Here is an 18,642-nt window from a genome sequence, read left to right as displayed (position 1 = left end):
GCGAATTTAAAATACAGGGCCACTCTATAGAATGAAAACTAAGCAAGGAAAATTTACCATAAATGATAATAATCTCTCTATAAGGATAAAAATTAATCGAGAAAACTATTCTCAAAAGGAACAGGGATTTTCCCACAAGAATAAAAATTAATTGGGAAAAACTATTCTTAAAAAGGACAGGGATTTCCCTACAAGAATAAAAATTAAATGGAGAAAAATTACTCTTTAAATTAAAGGCCACCTTACTACAGAGAAGGAAAAATCTACGGACTACCAGTCCTGACAGATCTGACCTGAATCGACGTGGATACTGATACGGAGAATAGCGAACCGATTCCCACTTCCCGTATTATAAGTTAATTAAAAACGTCGTGAAGCGACAGAGTCGAGACTTATAAATTAAGCCCTCAAAAATAATCTGCTAAAGAGCCTAGCTAAATTTCCCCACTCAACTATTTGTAGCACAAACTTGAGATCCCTTACAGGTTTCAAAACCAAGGATAACTCGTTCACCCCCAGTGATACGAATTTAGGAAAAATAACCGACAAGAAAGAAAATCCCCCAGGAAAATCCACCTTCAAATACAGTCGGCAATTCGACATACAATATTCCATTCACTAAAATACAGAATAGAATATTAACCCTCTAGTACACCACTATTGGGAGCGCCGCTCGGAACGCAGCCGTACACGAACCCGTTCACCGAACAACTGCTTCTCTCCCAGGTCTTCTTGAAGCTGCACCGGGTCGCTGAAAATTAGGAGGCCGGGGGAAAAGAGCTTACTGACCAATGAGAGTCTGAAAAGACGATCACGCCACTGGTCATGTGACAGGGTTTGATTCAGCTGCTACTGATGTTAAGGGTGCAGCTGATGATGACAATGATACTAATTGCTACACTAATTCAGGCCGGTAAACAATATTTCTATTCCAGAAATTTCATGAAGAACGATACCAACCCGACTCGGTAGCCGCTTATCGTTTTGATGATACGGCTGCTGCTGATTCATAGGGATTGGCGACGATGGTGATGATGTGCATGTACACAACTGCAAATCTAAAAAAATATATCCGGCAGTCGACCCTATTCTAATTCTAAAATAGAATAAATTCGCTAAATTATACATTGGACGACGGCTCTCCATCCGTCACAAAAATTCACTTTGTGACACTTATTACTGTCGACTACTGTCTATTATTACTGTTTTAGCCGGGTGGAAGCACAGACTACTGTCTATTATGCTGGGTTGGAGTGTAAGAACGGCACATTATGATCGACTACAGCGTCACATAACTTTACAGAAAAACTACTAGAATTAACACCTTGATTTAACAGTGAATTTCGAAACATGAAAACTATCCCATACCATGGGATATCTTCTCTAAGATCGAACTCAGTTTCTTATGGTTCGTTTTTTAACGTTCAAAAATTACAACAATCAAACACAACGTATACCACAATTTAAAATATTATGAGTTAACTCAACAATTATTATCAAACTCAACGACTTTCGAAAGTGCAGAGTTCCTTAAAGATTGTCTCACAAAGTTTTCTTACAAAAAGTTGATAATTTATGACAAAATACCAACTCATAGTCAAACAGAGTAGTTTTAATTTTGATACTTTGATTAGATTTTTAAGCGTCTCAGTGAAAAATACTTTGATAAGCATGCTTGAACTGGGCTTATAGAAATCAAAGTATACTGATTAAAAAAACAAAAGAAATATTCATATTGATTGATTCATACCAGTCTAATCTAATTCAAATGCAGAGAAATTATTCATTGCCCTACAGAATTTTATAAAAGATCTTTTGATTAGAAAACTGAACATAAAAGTAATTCATTGACATTCTTGAACTGTGCTGTATTAGGCTGTCCACTAACAATGGAACATGACTGCACATGCATTTTCATGCATGTTCTGTTGTTAGTGGCCAGCCTACCATTTATAATGATTGGAGTATATTAAAAAAATGAGACACAGATGTTGTCAATACCACTTCAATTTTGTTTTACAAAAGGACAATGGTTTCGGGGCTACACCTGCCCTATCCTCACCTAGACTGGTGTATATCTTGGACTAGAGTATATACTTGGCTAGAGTATATCTTGGACTAGAGTATATACTTGGCTAGAGTATATCTTGGACTAATCAAACCGTAAACAGGTTTTTATTATTATTTTTTTTATTATTATTGCATAATAATACAATGTATTACTTGTGTATATCTTGGACTAGAATCTTGGTTATATACTTGGCTATAAAGTATATCTTGGACTAATCAAACCGTAAACAAGGATATTGCATGATAATACAATACTTTACCTTATAGGGGGAAAAATAACTGCTACGGTAACAAAAATTATAATACATTGAGAAAAATCAAAGTAACGATAAAGAAAAATATGAGAAATTAAGAAAATCGATTGAAATAAATTAAATAAAATTAACTTCAATAAGTGATCAATTGAAAATGTAAATCAATAATTCAATAAATGAAATTTGAATAAAAGTAAATTAAAACTAAAAATAAATGAACAAAATAAAATACCTTTCTTGTAAGAAGGAAACAATTTAGACTTGCCAATAGCAGATGTGATTCTCCTCTTAACAGCAGCGCATGGGCGGTCAGTTTTGTCAAAGCACTTGCACCATTCACGTGGGCTAATGAAGATATCCCTGAGGACACCAATTATCGAATTTATTGAATATAATATATTAATATACATTAATTATTGCTAAGAAATCAACTAGACAGTTCAATCACATTGTTATATTGTTACGGATTCAAATAAGTCATGAGCTGCCAACATAGCAATATCGAATCAAAAACAAAATGACAACCAAATTTTGGAATTCATCAATTTCAGTACGTTCAAGAAAGAAAATACCTGTTGAATGTGCATGATTATTGTCAATGCTTGGCTAATGTATAGCCTGCGACAAATAATAAAATCTATTAATTATTGAAAAAACTATATTACTTACATGTCAAAGCTATACCAGAAATTTTAGTTTTACAATAATCTTCATTGTTTCACAAACTTTAATTATAAATTCCTATGACTCGCAAACTATTCACCAAGATAAGAGGCCATTTATTGGATTGATTCTTTGTTTAGTTGTAATAATTACTCAAAATCACAATAGTTAAAATGACTCTCTCTTGATTATTCTCACATGAGTTATTAATATTTCTATTCTATCTAATCAAGTCCAGCTATAGTGAGGTCCACGTTATAATGACAGTGAATAAAGATAGAAGAATAGCGATGCCGATTCTCTGCATTAATTAATCATATTTCTACACTGTCAAAAACATAATTGGCACCGTTGTGGACCTAGAAAAGGATAGGACCACCGGCTTTGTCGAAAGATAGACAAGGATAGCAAAACCAAAGTTGATCAAATACTGTCATTACAACGTGGACCTCACTATAGGTCATCTCCAACTGGATATAGTGAGGTCCACGTTATAATGGCAATGAATAAACATAGGAGAACAGCGTTCTGATTGTCTGCCTTGATTCATTATATTTCTACATTGTTTACAACGGATTTGGCAACGTTGCGCAGCTATAGAAGGATAGTGCTGTCTGTTCTTTCGAATGATAGACAATAATAGCAACACTAATGTTAATCAAATACTGCCATTTGTACATTTAAACAATGCCAAACCGTCGACTTGAATCTTAGACCTCACTTCCCTCGGTCAATTATTTATACTTCATTATGATGATTTTAATTTGTATTCATCGTACCAATACATTTCTTTCTCATTGAAATAATTGCAATTCTGTGCAAGAGAGAAGAGAGTGCTCTGAGAAGAGAGTACAATGTAATAATACCTATCAGTGTCACAAGCGTCAAGGAATGGTTTGATGCAATGCTCGTTCTGGTCGTGTTCTAAGTCATACAGTTCCTGCAGAGAAAGCTGGCCGTCTGGCTCAGAGTCCAAGTGCTCGAACATCCAGCGCACCTCGTTCTTGCACCCGGTGGGGAATCGGTTGCCTGGAATTCGATACAAGATTCTCATCAAACGATGATAATGACAAAATAAATTGGTAATTTCAGCAAATCACCCTGAATTGCAAAACAATAATCGACAAATGTCATGATACTGCACACTATGTTTGAATACAAATGCCCAAGCAGCAAGGAAATGATTTGAAAGTGCTTGAAACTAATTGCCAATGATTTCAAATTTGTCACCTCTTTTTAGAGCAAGTTAAATCATTTTAAAGTACTTTCAAATAACTTTTAATTCTCCATGAAATGTCATTGAAGACCAATGATTGAAAATGATTTATAAATTACCTCAAATGATTTAGTAAAGTACTTTAAAGTACTTTTCAATCATTTGAAGACCAATGATTGGCAATGATTTATAAATTACTTTAAATGATTTGAATAAAGTACATTGAAGTAGTTTCATGAAAAAAACATTGGAAATTACTGAGATATTGCTATTATTTAAATGCTAATGAATTAATCCTATTATATTAAGCGAGCAATTTCTGTCTATATCTGGTTATTTTTATATCTGGCTATTTATGATTTACAGATCTCGAAAACTGCTCTAACGATTTTCACGAATTTTGGAACATAGTAGGTTTATGATATAAAGATTCGATTGCACTAGATCTCATTCTTTGGGAAACTCGCTGAACGACATTTAAAGGATAATTCATCCTTGGAAAACAGATGATAATTTCGTCGTCTCTCGATAACAGAAGATGCCTGTGCCTGTGTGAGAGAGAGACAGAATTATTTCCAGATGTGTAATCATAATCAATCAGCGAGAAATTTTACCTAGCTAGACAATTTTTAATCGATTTGATCAACATAATCTGATTTGTTGACATGACATGATAATCCTCCTAAACTAGAGTACGGTATATCATAATTTTCAAAGTTGATCATTATTTGACAATTTCAAGTGATTAGTGAGTGTTATTTTGTTATTCAATTTGGTTTGTATATAATCTTTATATTATTATTGTATATTATCTTTGTATATTATTATTATTAAACGAAACCCCAAATTAAATGCTGTGATTCACCTCGCAGACTTTTGCTACTGCAAATATTGAATATTGACAACAGGGCAAACAGCTAGATGGAAATTCGATGAGCGCTACTATTAAAAAATTTATTTGTCAGCCCATAAAAATCTAGCGGGAGGGCGCTTGCATGTCCATCGAGCAGGCACCCAGGAGGGGATGCGAGCGCTTCGGAAACAGGATTCTATGATGCTACATGAAGATACGGAGGCGCTACTCATGAATCCCAGTCTGGTACTTCCAGAGGTACCCTGAATACCATAGTCTGGTACTAGAATGGAAAACCCTGAAACTCCACCAGATGAGAGTGAGTGAGTCAGTGCCATTTCGCTTTTGAATATATGAAATACTAGCCGTCAGGCTCGCTTCGCTCGCCATATCCGTCTACCCTGGACCACCAAATGTATCGTCCAAAAATGAGATCAGCGGGCTCGTTTCGCTCGCCTGCATTTTTCATTTGAGCATGCTTCATTCCATCAAACGCTGATTTTGGGCGTATCTTTGATGAAATATTAAAGTCATCTCATCACAAAATTTTTAGACCCTAGCTAAACCTCTGTACCAAATTTGAACATTTTCTATTACTGGAAAGAACTGAGAAAACGCAAGAAACCGCTAATTTTGGGCGTATCTTTGGCGTTATTTCAAATTCCTTCTAACACAACATTATTACACCCCAGCTGAGCTTCTGTAGTAAATTTGAGCATTTTCTGTTCATTTGTTCTCGATAAAGATGAGAAAGCGCAAAAAACGCTGGAAAAACGCAGATTTTGGGCGTATTTTTGGCGTTATTTCAAATTTCTTCCAACACAACATTATTACACCCTAGCTTATCTTCTGTACTAAATTTGAACAATTTCTGTTCATTTGTTCTCGATAAATCTGTGAAAAAGCTGGAAAAACGCTAATTTTGAATATATGAAATAAATAGATCTACAGATGGAATTAAATTGGAAGTTGCATTTGTTCAAATACTAATTAATGAATAATTATTATTAAACGAAAATCCCAATTAAATGCTGTAAATCACCCTCAAGACTTCTGCTACTGCAAATATTGACAACAGGGTAAACAGCTAGATGGAAATTCGATGAGCGCTACTATACAAAAATAATTCATCTAGCTGTTCACCCTGTTGTCAATATTTGCAGTAGCAGAAGTCTTCAGGGTGATTTACAGCATTTAATTGGGATTTTCGTTTAATAATAATTAAATATAGATAATATAAAAAAAAGAAAAATAAAAATCTTAGTACCCTTTTTGAAATATTTAATCACAACATGTTTCGGACAATGATGCCATTTTCCAAATTTTCCAAATGGCATCAATGTCCGAAACATGTTGTGATTAAATATTTCAAAAAAGGTACTAAGATTTTTATTCTTCTTTCTATTTCTATAAAAGTAGCCCTATACAGAAAAGAGATAGATAATATAATAGTTATCTGTGCAACTAGTGCGCAAAGTGACAGTTTGCTGCACCGAAAGAAACGTTTACGCCCGAGCCGTAGGCGTTTCTTGAGTGCAGCAGAGGAACTTTGCGCACGTATTTCACATTAAGTTTTTCCTACAGTTACCATTGAATATGAAAAGTGGGTAATTATGGGTAAAATTGCCTGAAATGCATCAAATGTTTTTTTGTGTAATTTTATTATTGATAAAAACCTTAATCCTAAAATCCTAAAGTCCTCGTTGTCCTTGGCTATAATATATGATTAATAATTAGCGCGTTGTGCTTCGTTGCACCTCTGCTCACTATAGCAGCCACAGCAGTCACTGTTACCAACTTCATTTTGATTTTGCTGCACTGTTGCTCCATATAACCTACTAAGTATTTTGCGTTGCCATGTTGCAAATCTGGAGTGCAGAAAAATTTTTCCCGCACTAGAGCGGAAAAGTGATTCTTTGCGTTCTGTAATCAGTGCAGCAATGGCCACTTTTCAACGTAACTGTAGGAAAATTATATTTGCTCACCTTTTCCTTTGGTGTGTGTACGCCTCCGCTTGGCATCGGCCATGATGACAGAGAACCAGTCGAGTAGGCGATCGCCCATGGCTTGCAGTGCGGAGGGGGAGCACTCCTTGGTCCAGCTGCTTCCACCCCCACTGCTACCCCCTCCCACCACCGAGTTGGCCGAGCCCAGCGTGGGTTTCGTGTCCAGCACCTCGTTGTCACCCCGTAGTCGCTCCTTGTCCTCATAGTAGGGCGGGTTGGTCGCTGTGAACGTGTCCTGCAAAACGATAATCAATAAAAATATAAATAAATGAAGCTACATTCGATTTATTTCTTTCATGTCGAGTATAGTAGTTTTATATGCGAGTAAATTGGATTGAGAATGTGGCGTTTGTGCTTCTAGGGACTGAAGTGCAACTCTGTTTGACAATTTTACCAAGGGAGGAAAATTCATGGCACACGTTAGGAAATTTTAATTCTTTATTTGTTCATTTAGAACAGAAGTGCAAATTTGACAATTTCCCCAAGGAAGGAAAATTCATGGCCCACGTTAGGAAATTTTAATTCTTTATTTGTTCATCTAGGCATTTAGGACAGAAGTGCAAATTTGAAAATTTCCCCAAGGGAGGAAAATTCATGGCACACGTTAGGAAATTTTAATTCTTTATTTGTTCATCTAGGCACTTGAGGCAGAAGTGCAACTTTGACAATTTCCCCAAGGTAGAAAAACAGAAGGTATATGGCACATGCTAGAACATCTCAATTAGTTTGAAAAGTTCCCAAGGGGATTATGAAAGGAAAAATCATGGGTTAGAAGACATTCAAAAAGCAATTGAAATTTCAATTTGCATGAGATCACAGAAGTACACGATTGTAAGTTGCGTAAAATGTACAGGTGGCAACTAATCACAGGTAACACATGTGTGTACACAAATGCTCGTCATGAAAGTTGTGTCTTCAGTGAAAGGCTTCGAGCAGAATTATTATTTTTTGTACTAAAGTTTTTATATCTTCGATTTTTTGTTGTTTATAGTTTATTTTATGTTAGAAGCTGTTGTCGAACAGCTGTTTTTTGTTTGAAGCCTTTCGCGTGAATGCTAAGCTGCTGACTCGCATTATGCTAACTCTTTTTCGTTCGAAGACATATCCGTTCACAAATGTTCGACACATGTCTTGTCGGCTAATAGTGAGAAAAATGTAGGGAATACTACTACTTTCGCTCGCCCCAGCGCCGGAAAACTTTGAATCTTCTTATCAGACCACATCCGTAGTTACTTCTATAAAATCTAAAATTACTGTAGCAATGCGATCATACAATTCAGAATAGTTATTTTTTTAATTTAAAAGATAGTTTCTATCAATTCTTTTCAACCTCTCTATTTCTTGTTTGTTTATTGGATCAAAGTTCACGGCAACTCATTGTCAAATGTATAGTGAGAATTATCTTTTCGTCAATTACATTCAACAATATTATATTTTCAAGTCTTCTTTCAAATTCAATAATTTCTATTTCGGCGGAGACCATTCAATTAATTGTTCTAAATTGTGATTTGTAATTACATGAAGCCAATGTACAGTACCTAGAACAATTCAATGTATTCTAAGTATACTGCATGAAACATTATAGCTGCGTTGAATCGTATCTTCTGCCACTAGTGGCATAGTTTTGCAACTTTTAAGGTTGTGCATTCAATAATTTTTTTTTTCAAAAAAATGTGTTTTCTTTCTCTAATCTATTGGACAGCTTCTTAGGACATAATCTATGGAATTGGAATATTTTTATCAGCTTCTGTTAGCTAACAATAGGGCTTCAAAAGTCACTTTTTTGAGGCAGATGGTACACATACCCTAAGAAAACTACTGGTCAGAAAAATTTGAGAAAAATATGCAAGTCTCCTCTTCAATATAGCAAAAATTACGTCAACTTTGTTTTTGAAAATCTGATAAAAATTAAATTTTTATGCATTTTAAACTCCTTTTTCACATTCAATGTTCATTTTATAGACTTCAAATTCATAGCAACTTGTAGCGCTGTTCTAGATGAATAAAGTTGATGCTTGAACTTCTTTTATAGACACAATAATAGCCGCTGGTATGTGTACCTTCAAAGCACGGTTTTACGCCTGCTATGCTCGGGCAGCAAGTGAATAGTACAGCTGGAGCGATCTAGCGGAATTAGTTTGTCCCTAGAGCTAAGCAAAACCATCATTATTTTATACCTTGTTGGTTATCCATCTTGTTTTCACTATTATTATAACTATTGTATTTTAATATAACTTTAAAGTGAAGAAACACTCACATTCTTTGTTGTGGCGACGACCGTTTCGTGCTGGTGTTGCACATTCTCAAGCCAAACAGAAACTAAAGTTTCTGTCTCACTCGAGTTAGGCTTGAGAATGTGCAACACCAGCACGAAACGGTCGTTGCCACACCAAAAGAATGTGAGTGTTTTTTCACTTTAAAGTTATATTAAAATACAATAGTAATTATTTTATAGCTTAACAAATAGCCTATTTATATCAATTTTTAATGGATTTTCTCTCATTGCTTTTCCTTGTTTCCTGGTTATATATACCGTATATTTACAAGAATTAGGATGAAAAGATGGATGGAATGAGGAATTAAGTAGTAAATAGCTTAACAAATAGCCTATTTATATCAATTTCTAATGGATTTTCTCTCATTGCTTTTCCTTGTTTCCTGGTTATACCGTATATTTACAAGAATTAGGATGAAAAGATGGATGGAATAAGGATGACAAGGATGCCGAATAAGCAGAGCTAGAGCTTAGCAAAACACGCAACCAAATGCTGTACTCCGTTATGTAGACTGTAATTGGAGCAAACTAAGGCATACCTTTGAGATCTTGTTGTCATGTTTTGTGTACTTGATGTACTTGTAGTGCTTGTTCTCGTACTTGAAGTCTTGAGGGGTGAATGTGTATTTGTCAGCTGCGGCCTGGGGGTTCTTCTCCTGCTCCATCATGGTAGCCTTGTACTTGTTCATGAAATTGTTCATTCGTTCAGCTTGTTTCTGCTTCTTCCGCATGTGGATATCTCCTTCTGTAAAAAAACATTAATTATTATTTCAATCAATGAAATGAATATTAAGCTGCGTTTACACCAAAGTTATTAACAAAAATTTGATAACTTAATCCTTTCAAATTCTATTAGATTGAACTGAACTTGACAAACAGATATGTTCATCATGGGTATGATAAGTTATGTTCAATCTTATAGAATCTATAAGGATTAAGATTAAGTTATTAACATTTTATTGATAACTTTGGTGTAAACTTAGCTTTAGAATTTGTTTTATAAACATTCCATAAAGCCATGTTTACACCAGAGTTGTCAACTAAGATTTCAAAATCATTTATTAAGAAGCACTGCAATATTCAACTTGTTTTCACACAGCTATTGCTGACAGAAAAATTGACAAATTTTTGAAGAAAACTACTATCTGTAAATAACATTTCATTGACAACTTTGACTTTAGAACTTTGAAAACTTGACTTTTGAATCAAGAGTCTTGATTCTAAACTTACTAGGCTCTAACTTTAAACTTTAGAGTCAAGTTTACTCTTGACTTGACTTTAGAATCAAGTCTTGATTCTAAGATTCAAGTATCTTGAATCTTAGAATCTTGAATCAAGTATTCAAGTAATTCAAGTATCTTGATTCAAGTATCTTTAGAATCAAGTCTTGATTCTAAACATACTTGAATCCAACTCTGAACTTTAGAGTCAAGTTTACAAAGAGTAATAATACTGAATTATTGCGTACGATCAAAAGACTGTAAACCGTTGAGAAATACGTCCAAAACTTCTAAAGCAGCTCTGATGTAATCTTGAAATATGTTTTCAGATGGGATCTAAGGCTTCTGCTTATCCTGAAATTATGAGACTCCAACCATTGTGATTACATATATGCCAAAAGCCACTAAAAATCTAAATTTAGCAGAGGAATATTAAACGGATCGCCTGTTTTCCTCTACCAATATATATGTTTAGTGATGAGTGATTTTCTACAAATGGATGGATGAATAAATAAAACATGGGAGTTTAAGATTAACGTATAAATGGAGCCTGCTACTCTGATAACAAAGTAGAAATTTGCTTTTGTTCAAGAATGAGAATTATTTACATATCCTATATTTCACAAAATTTTCGAATTGAACACTCAACAACAGTAACTCCATAAACAATATTTCAAGATTGTGACAATAATAGCCTGAACTAACACAATAATCTTATTGTGCTGGAGATGAATTCAAGGGAGATTTCAATTCTCGCTCTGAAATTCATCTGATTATGTCGAACGGCAAACGATGTTATCCTAAGGCTACAGTTTTCTCCCGATTTTCGATCAAATCTTTTTCTCTGCTATCTCTTATCACATCAGCCTTCCTCCTCCATCCTTCACTCTCTCTCTCTCTCTCTCTCTCTCTCTCTCTCTCTCTCTCCTCTCTCTCTCTCTCTCTCTCTCTCTCTCTCTCCTCTCCTCTCTCTCTCTCACCGAATTAGTCTAACAGTAGATCCCCATCCACTCAGAGCCCTGCTTTCCAGACGATTTTCTGTCAAGTTTACACAGAACATTTCCCAAGACAATTACATCTTTTCTCTCCGAGTCATGGCTTGTTCTCTTCTCCGGCCTATTCTCTCTCTCTCAAAGGCTTTTTCCGCTGCTCTACTATTTATGGCCTGATGCTATTTCCCACTTCAAACGTCTCTTGTGGAAATACACTGTTTATATACGTACCGTGACGTACATCAAAGATTCTTTGAACTATTCACACAAAGTCGGAACTGGATCTGCAAATAGGGCGTTCATCAGGCGTTTTTGACTTTCATTGAGCCATGACTTTATCGGTAATAAATAAATCATTCTCACTTTTTCACCTTTTCCCTATCCAGAAACAACCACTCAACCAAGTTTCCCATTCATTTTTCTTGGATTTCTCATAATTTTTATTATGTAGCAGAAGTTTTGCCTACCTAATTTTCTAATCAAAAATGTACTTCTAGATCTCTACTCTAATACATCTCCTTCAAGTATAACTAATGTCACGGCATATTTTCCAATAAAAATAGAAACAGCCTAAATCAAAAGAATTTTGAAAGTAGGCGCCAATCTCTGAGTTCATTATCTCCTATTTCCGATAACAGAGAGTGCTCCTTCCATACAGCTGATAGATTGATCGGCCAAAAACAAAAATATTCTACAGATGATAATATTTTCCAAATTATTAGAAAATTAAAGTAATTCGAAATAAAATAAAATATCAAATTCCATTCACCACCTATCCTATTTCCTTCCTTAATTTGGCAATTGAGTGTGACGTCACATCTCGGAAGTGCGGTGAAGAAAATCTTATCATTTGGGAGGTATGTGTCGGATCGTGCCGTATGATGATGTGCTGAGGACTGAAAGTGCTTCATATTATGTGAAGGAGAGATAACACATATAATGTCGTTGTCTAAATATAAAGAAATAAGAATCTCAGTACCCTTTTTTTGAAATATTTATATACTTCATGTTTCGGTCATTTATGCCATTTTCAAGTGAAATGTTATCACTTGAAAATGGCATAAATGTCCGAAACATGTAGTGATAAAATATTTCAAAAAAAGGGTACTGAGATTCTTATTTCTTTATATTATATTACAAGTAGCCCTATACAGAAAAGAGATAAAAAAATGTCGTTGTCGTATATATATATATATATATATATATATATATAATATATATATATATATATATATATATATATATATATATATATATATATATATATCGGTGAGTTGATCAATAATATATATATTGCCAAATTTTCCTACATATTCCATCATCATCACATGTCTTACCTCAGGCCTATTAATACTATTAATTGATTGAGTTATTCGGAGCAATTTATGAAATATAATGAACCGTTTAAAATATAAAAATATGGAAACAATTTCAATTTATTCAAATGAAAATAGGCCGAAGTAGTAGTGGATATTTCAAAATTGGGATTTCAAGATTATAAACCTCAATACTAATTACAAAATATGTTTGTTTTAAAATAAAGCATATTTGCTAGTTGCGAATTTCGACCTCACAAACCTACAAAATATACATAGCTGGGTTTACACCAAAGTTATTAACAAAATTTTAATAAATGTAAATGTTATAGATTCTATTAGATTGAACATAGCTTATCATACACGTGATGAACTTATGTGTTTGTTAAGTTCCGTTCAATCTAATAGAATCTATATCGACTTTCCTCAACTCTCCCAAGTTACTGCATTCGCAGCATCCACAATCTGTGGCTGAATTCTGAATAGAATGAATAGCTCTAATTTACTAGATTACAAATATGATGCAGAACTTTTCTGTTTTGAATTATTGGTTTATCCATCCAAATTACATGGGTTTATCCTGCAAAATATTCGAAATCTAGACTTGATAGTGCAAATTTTCAAGGCAACAATGCATTGCAAGATGAGTTGGTTGAAGAAATAACAAAATAGGAGAATTATCTAGAGCTGAACATAGCCTACAATTTAAAACTTGAGTGCCGGTTTGCACTAAATCCGGTTAAATTTTAACCGTGATTAATTCCACGAGAACCAATGAGAGAAGCCGTCTTTTCAAAAAAGCCTTCTCTGATTGGCTCTCATGAAATTAATCACGGTTTAAATTTAACCGGCTTTTGTGCAACTGGGCCATAGATGAACATTAGCTGAAGTATAACCTATTATTTATTGAGCAGCATAGTGGAATGAGACCACAGTAATTTACCTATGATTCAAAAGACATAGTAGTTGAACAAATTAACATGAAGTAACATCAGGACAATACAATTCTTATGGTTGCATTTAGCAACCAGGTGACTGATAGTTTGAATTGAAGAGGCAATTATTGATCCTCAACTTCCTGCCAACCTCTTTACAATGCAGTATCTCCACTCAATTCACCTAGAATGTATTCAAGGTACATTGCTTACACTGGATTTTTTTGCCACTTCAATTTGAAATGAATAAAAAAAAATATATCATCCAGTACGGAGCCATTTCATTTTTTTTTCAATAATAATAATAATATCGAGTGACCTGGCTGGCTCAGGTCTGGTGTCAGAACATGTGCTTTTAAATGTGAGTCTTCAGACTGTCAACGGTGATAGAAAAATCTTGCCAGAAAATAGAACCTGTCCTATTTTCAGAGGAGAGCGATAGTAATGGCGCATATGCTTCTGCATACAAACGTTCACACTAGTAGAGTCTAGTCACCGGAATCCATTCTATTAACTTTCGGAGGGTCACTAGCCTTTGTTTGCCTGCTTATTATTCCCTATATCAAAAAAATCAAGATTTTTTAATATTATAATATACTCGACTCACTGAGTCCATAGAAGTTTGATTTTTGTTTCTACGACCAAAAATAATATTTTTTGTGAAAAAATCGTAAAGTTACTGGGTCTTCTTCTTCTTCTTCTTCTTTGGCTACGCCTTATCCCAATCATATGGGATTTCCCTCCTTCAGCCGTCTCCTCCACAAAATCCTGTTCATCTCCTCCCCGTGTCACCAACCCCTCTCCTGCAGATCAGCCTCCACTCTGTCTCTCCACCTCATCATTGGCCTTCCCCGCCTCCTCCTGCCACCCAAATCCAAATCCTGCACCCTCCGTCCCACATAATTCTCCTCACTTCTCTGCACATGTCCAAATCACCTCATCCTGGCCTCCTGCATCTTCCTACCCCAATGGTCCCACCCCAACTGTACCTCTAATCACCTCATTACTATTCCGTCTCGTGACCCCGCACATCAATCTTAGCATTCTCATCTCAGCCACTTCCATTTTCTTCTCTTGCCTCTTCGAAACTGGCCAGGTTTCCGCGCCATACAACATAGATGGTCTCACTACCGATCTGTACACCTTACCCTTCATCTTACAATTCACTCTCTTTATCACAAAACACACCACTCATTCTTCTCCATTTGAACCATCCGCAATTCAGTCTATGCTGTATTACTGCATCCAGTCCACCGTCCCTTTGCAAACTTGAACCCAGGAACTTGAAGCTCACAGATGATTTGAGTTGGATTCCATCTAGTCACGGTCAGCTCGTCATCGTTCCCCAATGCCATGTACTCTGTCTTTGTCCGGCTTATTCTCATACCTCTTTCCTCAAGCGCTTTTCTCCAGCCCTCCAATCACCATTCCAACTGGTTTCTAGTCTCTTCACAGAGCACAATGTCATCCGCAAACAACATGCATCATGGCGCTGGCCTCTTAGCCTCAGATCCTATGACATCAATAATTAGGTCAAACAAGTATGGACTGAGTGTGGAGCCTTGGTGCAGACCGACTCTTCACTTGGAACTCATCAGTTCTTCCCACACTGGTTCTCACTTGTGTGATGGCTCCTCTGTACATTTCGCCCACCAGACAAACATATTTCTGTTGCGCGAACCTTTCCCTCATACTTCGCCACGGCTCCTGCCTGGGTACCCTATCATAGGCCTTCTCCAAGTCCACAAATGCCAAGTGCAGATCAGATCGTGTCTCTCTTGCCTCTCGAAAAGTTGCTGGGTCTAAGAATCAAAAATGTGAAGACCCAAAGCGATTTCTCCTATTTCACAGTTATTAGCAAATCATTCTGGTTCGTTGCGGATGACAATTTTTCGACCAGTGTGTCAAGGAAGTTGAGGATCGATTGTCAAAGTAGGCAAAGCACTGCTGACTCAATCACTGATTCCTCCAAATTGTATTTTGAGCACGAAGGTTATAACAGGACTTCCTATATACCCAGTAGTATATAGGTATATAATTATAGTAGTATATAGGATGTCCTGGTTATACATTAGTTAAAACATAACATATGATTTATTGAGCAGCTTATTTGAATGAGACAGCAATCATTCACCTATGATTTAGAACATAGTTAAGCATTAGTAGAAACATAACCTCTGATTAATTAAGCAGCTAATTTGGATGAGACAATAGTGATATACCTTTGCAAGGACAGAATCCTTTGCAGAAGACTTTGACGCTGGAGCGATGCACGCAGTTATGGTAGTCGAGACGACACAGCGAGCTGTATGTATGGTTGTCATTTCCGCACAGGAATGTCGGCTTCATCACAGGACAAGGTGTGCAACGACTGCAAAAAATGAGTTATAATTAATAAGTGACGTGCAAAATGTGTATAGTCGAATAAGTTGATAATACTGTATAAAGGTGTATTAAAATCAGTATGCCAAGAAGGACCTGGCACGATGTGGCATGGTCAAGTTTTATAAAAGACTAGCAGGTAACCCGTGCTACGCAAGGGTCTGTTTAAAGCACAAATATTGAATAATTTATTATTATTAAACGAAATCCCAATTAAATGCTGTAAATATTTATTTCCATCTGTAAACACATTGAATTTAGTTTCCTGCTGATATTGGGAGTATTAAGTACAATAATATTGTAATAATTGACAATGGAATAACGACTTGATTGAGCTATTATCTTACAGAAAATTTGTAACACAGAATGAGTAGATTTATTTTAATTATTTGAATTATAATTAATTGATTAACAATAATGAAAATAGGACTATAAAACTATCCTCGTTAAGTAAAGAATCTTTATGCAAAATTTCAAGTCAATCAGTTTAGTTCAGACGTGATGATGCGTCATTTGTGTACATTACTTCCTATCTGGTGCATGTTAAAGATGATTCTCATTATTAAATATATATTTTGGGAGATTACACGGTATATTTGAGGAAATAAAGCTAAACTCACACCTACGCGACTCAGGTCGAGAAGAGACTCGACTCTAGTCGAGAGCATGTGTTTTCAAATGGTGACAGTCGCGGAGACTAGAGTCGACTGGTCTGAGTGTCACCATTTGGAAACACATGCTCTCGACTAGAGTCGAGTCTCTTGTCGACCTGAGTCGCGTAAGTGTGAGTTGGATGGATAAGAAGCTGGATGGATGCCTAAGAAGGCAACCTAAGTTGGATGCCTAAGAAGTTGGATGGATAGGATTGAGTGTTCTATTCATGCAGATTACAATAACTACTATATACACTTCCATATGCATAATAGCTTACGTATAATAGTGTAGCTTATACAGCTAATAATAATACCATAGAGAAACAATAGCGTAAGTAGATATCCCACGGTATAGGGCGTTTAAGTCGCAACTTTTACTGTTAACTCTAGCCGATTATTGTCGATTTTTACAGTTTTGGCCGGATGAAAGTGTATGAACAGCACAATATGAGAGACTACCAGCGTTACTCAGCTTCACGGGAAAGAACTACGTGGACTACCGGCTTGAGTTAACAGTAAAAGTTGCGACATATACGCCCTATACCATGGGATATCTACTTATTGTTTCTCTATGATAATACGTGAATAGCTAACACGTATACAGCAAAGTTTCCGTAATATAAACTGAAATAATTATTATTATTGAACTGTATATGATACTAGCCGTCAGGCTCGCTTCGCTCGCCGTATCCGTCTAGCAAAGGGGGCTCAGCCCCCTAGACCCCCGGCTGGATCATCCAAGAATGAGATCAGCAGGCTCGCTTCGCTCGCCTGCATTTTCCATTTGAGCATTTTCATCATATGTTAGGGCGATCCAGTCAGGGGTCCAGATCAAACGGCTGGCTAAACGGATATGGCGAGCGAAGCGAGCCAGACTGCTAGTAATATAATATTCCCAGGATTGAAGTAGCAGTGCCCAATCAATTTTTCATGCTAAAAGACGAACCCTAAACCCTTGAAAACCACCCTTAGAGTTAAAATATTGCCAAAAGATTTCTTAGTGCGCCTCTAAAGGGCCAACTGAACATACCTACCAAATTTGAACTTTTTGGTCCGGTAGATTTTTAGTTATGCGAGTGAGTGAGTGAGTGAGTGAGTGAGTGAGTCAGTCAGTCAGTCAGTCAGTGAGTGCCATTTCGCTTATATATATATATATATATATATATATATATATATATATAGATAATATAATATTCCCAGGATTGAAGTAGCAGTGCCCAATCAATTTTTACGCGATAAATGCATTTAAATCTTCAACTTGGTGCCAACCTAACAAAGTCAACTCAACTTAATGCCAACCAGACAAAATTATTAATTTAGTTGCCAGTTAACAACTGTTTCGAAGAGGTACTCTCTCTAGATTATAGTTCTATATTAACATATAATATGACCTTTTTTCAATTATAATTAAGAGAATAAGACGAATATCCATGCTAAAAGACGAACTTTAAACCCTTAAAAACCACCCTTAGAGTTAAAATATTGCCAAAAGATTTCTTTGTGCGCCTCTAAAGGGCCAACTGAACATACCTACCAAATTTGAACGTTTTTGGTCCGGTAGATTTTTAGTTCTGCGAGTGAGTGAGTGAGTGCCATTTCGCTTTTATATATAATAATATAGATTAATGAACTGTATATGATATGAAAGAAAAATGTAATTCAGGAATCACTTCAAGATAATATTGTTTGCATCCAACGTTAGTAGACAGACATCTGAATTACATTTCAAAGCTTTGGTTTGCATCTACATATGTAGATTTTGTTCAAATTGGCGGAGGTTTATTCAGGATAGGTGATTGCTCAATGA

General features: G+C 35.7%; 1 protein-coding gene across 4 annotated transcripts in view; it reads right to left on the bottom strand.

The window, feature by feature from the left end:
- Positions 1–18,642, bottom strand: part of LOC111064455 (proteoglycan Cow) — a 220,830-nt gene that overhangs the window by 19,086 nt on the left and 183,102 nt on the right. For 2 of the 4 annotated variants that reach the window (XM_039421927.1, XM_039421928.1), the window contains exons 4-8: positions 16,023–16,171; positions 9,877–10,082; positions 7,042–7,297; positions 3,854–4,016; positions 2,590–2,684 (exon numbers count right to left, since the gene is read on the bottom strand). In XM_039421927.1, the coding sequence (XP_039277861.1) occupies positions 2,590–2,684; positions 3,854–4,016; positions 7,042–7,297; positions 9,877–10,082; positions 16,023–16,171 (869 nt within the window). Of the gene's footprint in view, positions 1–2,556; positions 2,685–3,853; positions 4,017–7,041; positions 7,298–9,876; positions 10,083–16,022; positions 16,172–18,642 lie in introns of all 4 variants that reach the window. The other 2 variants (XM_039421924.1, XM_039421926.1) reach the window with 1 other exon arrangement.

Source organism: Nilaparvata lugens, chromosome 2, assembly GCF_014356525.2.
Source record: "Nilaparvata lugens isolate BPH chromosome 2, ASM1435652v1, whole genome shotgun sequence".
Lineage (NCBI taxonomy): Eukaryota > Metazoa > Arthropoda > Insecta > Hemiptera > Delphacidae > Nilaparvata > Nilaparvata lugens.
The sequence above is the reverse complement of the archived record's forward strand: the minus strand, read 5'-3'. Positions and strand labels throughout refer to the sequence as shown.